Source organism: Cibotium barometz, chromosome 15 (assembly GCF_041138505.1).
Source record: "Cibotium barometz isolate CiBa-2024 chromosome 15, ASM4113850v1, whole genome shotgun sequence".
NCBI classification, from domain to species: Eukaryota; Viridiplantae; Streptophyta; class Polypodiopsida; order Cyatheales; family Cibotiaceae; genus Cibotium; species Cibotium barometz.
The window spans coordinates 43,115,738-43,120,127 of NC_141060.1; the positions used below are offsets into that span (position 1 = coordinate 43,115,738).

At 42.5% G+C, this 4,390-nt stretch overlaps 1 protein-coding gene across 1 annotated transcript; it reads left to right on the plus strand.

The window, feature by feature from the left end:
* The first annotated feature begins 608 nt into the window (after positions 1 to 608).
* On the plus strand, positions 609 to 3,895 carry LOC147631332 (pentatricopeptide repeat-containing protein At5g27110-like). Its single transcript, XM_086809173.1, has 2 exons — positions 609 to 1,005; positions 1,093 to 3,895. The coding sequence occupies exon 2, from the start codon at positions 1,175 to 1,177 to the stop codon at positions 3,893 to 3,895; it is 2,721 nt and encodes a 906-aa protein (XP_086665299.1). The 5' UTR covers positions 609 to 1,005; positions 1,093 to 1,174.
* The last annotated feature ends 495 nt before the right edge of the window (positions 3,896 to 4,390 follow it).

Below are 4,390 nucleotides of genomic sequence, written 5' to 3' on the forward strand. Positions count from 1 at the left end.
AGAATGAAACTTAGATCCCCTTTATATAGGGTTCCTTGCTGGTGGACTATGGATGTAGGGATGGCTGACTAGAGGTGTAGGGTTGGCCTCGTTTTTCCATGAAAAGGTGTGCTCACTTTTGGGTACCTTTTTCTCTAGTGCCTTTTTAATATTTTGGGGAACTTGGATCAGATAGGTCCACAGCTCACGAACTCGTGGCAAGGTATCCATGGCCCCTTTTCTCGTTATTGCTAGTGCCACAAATGTCTCGCTTCTTTAATCTTCTCCTTGGTTCTTTCCATCAGGAATTCTTATGAAATTCCAGCATTCAATGTACTTTTTAACGCTTGACACAGGTTTACCTCTTGCAGACACATATCTACTTCTTAATACTGAATATTCTCTGCATCAAATCCATCAGTGCCTCGTGCAATTCAGTATATTCAGCATAGTTGCTCCATATTTCTCTCTCTCTTGCACTCTCTGCTCAGCACACTCTAGTCATTCAGGCTTGGGGGTGGATCGAAGTATTGATCCTACGGTTGGGTGGTGAGCTTGCCTGCACCCTTTTTATTTGGTTTCTCTAATCTTGTTTGGACTATGTTTAGGAGATCATAAGTGACTCTTATGACCTTGTCCTATTGACTCAGGGTTGGTTGTCGAGGCACCCCTCACCATGGGTCGAACAACATATTGCAAATGGTGGAAATATGGTTGGGCCAAGGGATGGGGCTGCCTATAAGGAGGTTAGACTTGTAATGAAATTTTTTAATTCTCCTGCTATTCACTTAATCATAGGCTCCTCTCCACCATGCTCGACCTGCAGAAGGCTCCCATAGACTCCTCTCCATGCTCGACCTGCAGAGAAATGAGGAGTGTCCAAGACCCGCGCGGAGCGGAAGCGTGTCCCTCGACTGTGGGCACTGACAGTGGACCTCGAGCCCCCGCCCAAGCATCTGTTCACAATTGCAGATGACTTGCAACCAACTCGTCCTCTTCAAAATCATTCAAACCTAAAAAGATTCTGTAAGCATTCAGCCTTATCAGGGGTAATTTTCTACCTGGTCATCTCAAATTTGGTGATGTTAATCTTGTGATTTGTAACCTGTCCAGGCTTGCATGAAACCATGAAACTATAGAGTTTCAATCAAACTGAAGATGCCCATCAGAACAGCTTGAAAAGGTAGTCCAGGCAATGGACATTCTGGAGCTTCAGGGGAGCTCAATTCCACGAAATTCTATCTATTCTTTTCTGCAAAGATGCACGATGACAAAGGATTTGAGAGCTGGTAGGCATATCCATTCCTTTCTTGTCAAGATAGCTTTGGATTCAGATGCTTTTTGGGTTGACCACCTCATTCGCTTGTATGCTTTATGTGGGAGCTTGTTGGAGGCCGACCGAGTGTTCAGCAAAGCATCAAAACCAAGTGTGTATACCTGGAATGCAATTATTTCAGCACATGTCAAGCATGGGAAAACTGAAATAGCTCTGGACTTGTATAACAACATGAAGAAGGAGGGTGTCACACCTGATAAAGTCACATTTCTTCTTGCCTTGAAAGTAACCAGCACTATGAGATCTTTATGTCAAGGCCGAATAATACATGATCAAATCATTAAGATTGGGCTGGAATTGGATATAGTTATAAGCAACACCCTTGTCAATGCATATGCAAAGTGCAAGAGTCTTGAGGATGCAGGGAAAGTGTTTGAGACTTTGCCTATTCGAGATGTGGTCTCCTGGACTGCAATGATCGCTGGGTATGTTCAGCATGGGTTTGAACTTTCTGCTCTTGAAATATATGATGATATGAAGAGAGAAGGCATAAAACCAAGCCGGGCAACATTCTTGTCTGTTCTAAAAGCCTGTGGTAGCATGGAAAGAATAGAGCAGGGCAGGTTGATGCATGATGAGATAATCAGAAGCGGACTTGATATGGATACTGCCATTGGGAACACCCTTGTCGACATGTTTGCAAAATGTAAGAGCCTAAATGAAGCACGAAAAGTTTTTGACAAGTTGGACGATGAAGATGCTGTATCATGGGGTGCCATGATTGCAGGATATGCCACGCATGGGCAATGTATTTCTGCTCTTGAACTTTTTGAGAAGATGCAGCATGTAAACACTCGACCAAGTAAAGATACATTGTCATGCATCTTAAAAGCATGTTTGAAAGCTTGTGGCAGCATGCTACACATTGAGCAGGGTAGGCTGATACATGACCTGATAATAAAGAATGAGTTGAAATCAGATATAGCTGTTGGAAGCACACTTGTTGACATGTATGCAAAGTGTGGAAGATTAGATGAGGCATGTGGACTGTTTGTTGAGCTGCCAAGTCAAGATGTGGTATCATGGGGTGCAATAATTGCAGGCTATGCCCAGCATGGCCAAGGTTTAGTTGCTCTTGAACTTTATGAAAGAATGCATAATGAGGGCATAAAGCCAAGCAATTTTATATTTTCAAGCGTCTTGAAAGCATGCGCAAGCAGTGCAGCCATATCTCAAGGAAGGCATTTTCATGATCAGATTGTAAGGCATGAACTGGAAATGGATATGGTCATTGGGAATACATTGATAGATATGTATGTCAAATGTGGAAATGTGGAGGAGGCACAGAAAGTGTTTGAAGAGTTGCCTTGTAAGGATGAGGTATCATGGGGTACAATAATCTTAGGGTGTGCTCAGCATGAGCATGGTTATTTAGCTCTGGAACTTCTTGAGCAAATGCAGGAACAGGCCATAAAGCCAGGAAAAGTGACTGTTTCATGCATTTTGAAAGCATGTGGCAGCACAAGATCAATCAAGCATGGGAGATGGATTCATGACCAGGTCATGCTAACTCATGTGGATACAGACCCAGTAGTTGGAAACAACCTTGTGGATATGTATGTCAATTGTGGTAGCATAGACGAGGCAGGCAAAGTGTTTGAAAAATTATCTAGCCCAGATGTGGTAACTTGGGGTGCCATGATTGCAGGTTACGCTATGCATGGCAACTGGAAGATGGCTAGGCAATATTTTGAGGACATGCAGCATCATGGTTTAAGGCCAGATGATATCATATTTACTAGCATTCTTACTGCCTACAGCCATGCTGGGTTACTAGAGGAAGGCCAAAAATACTTCAGATCTATGAAAGAAGATTATGGAATCGCACCCAGTGCTGAGCATTGTAGCTGCATTGTTAACCTTCTCAGCCGCGCTGGATGCTTGACTGATGCTGAAGTTTTTCTTCAAACAGTGCCAACAAAACCAGAAGTTATGATGTGGAGGTCTTTGCTCACTAGCTGCAGAACATTCTGTAACATTGTCATGGGAAGAAGATGCTTCGAAGAAATTACTCGCTTGGATCCCAGTGATGCATCTGGGTACTTGCTCATGTCAGATATCTATGTTGATGCCCAGTTGTGGGCAGAAGTCTACAAAATGGAAGAACTGAGAAAACTTGCGGGGGCCCAAAAAATGCCTGGGCAGGCCTGCATTGAGATGAAAAACAGGGTGCATGAGTTTATAGTTGGAGGCCAATTGCATCCTGAATCAAATGATATTTTTTCTAAGGTGAATAGATTGAGCAGGCTCATGAAAGGGGAAGGAAGTGTGGTGCCACTTTTAGACTTGGTGGAGTCATGGGGAGATAAAAGGCAAGAACTTGCCCTGTTTAAACCATCTAATACAGATTCCATAACAATTCAGGCTTCAAACCACCTCTCCCCTTACAGTACGTATAATGATATTTGTAATCTTGAGAGAATGTCTTTCAACAAGGGATATTTAGTGTGTTTATCACTTTGGGGCATGCCTTTGTGGATACTGTTGTGGTCAGCTTTTGTAAATAATAAATTTTGGATTTGTGAATCAATCAAAGTCAGGATAGGCTTATTGCACTGTTTTTTTGTCTTAATTCATTGAAAGGTAAATTTTATCTACATAGAAACTGTATAATAAGAGAAATTCCTCTCTTAAGGGCTTGCATTTGAGTGAGCGAGCGAGAGGTTTTTCAATGCCCTTAAGGGCCAAAACAGCCCATAAGACCAATGCTGATACAATGTGTGTGACTGCTTGTGCTCGTTCTATAGTGCTAGCCTTTAGCATGGATGACTCTGCCCTTCATCTCCAGGAGTGAGAGAAACTCAGTTTGATGGTTTACTTATGAAGATTTTTTAACTAAGGTGGCATGCTTTTATACATGAACTTGCACCTGCTCTTCGGCATTGATGACTTGAGTGGGGTTTTTATAGCCTGTAGTCAACCTCCCATTTTGCATTTTTTTCTATTATATTAGCAGACATGCAGATTTTTCTTTGTTCAAGTTGCAGCAAGCTAGTTTATATATCTAGGTGCAATTTGCCCAACCAACTATTGTGTGCAAGAGATTGAATGGTCCCTTGCCGTGGAGGTGCATGT

Bases quoted from the DNA above. Each gene is read 5' to 3' on its own strand.
- LOC147631332 (XM_086809173.1), top strand. From the start codon at position 1,175: ATGGACATTCTGGAGCTTCAGGGGAGCTCAATTCCACGAAATTCTATC.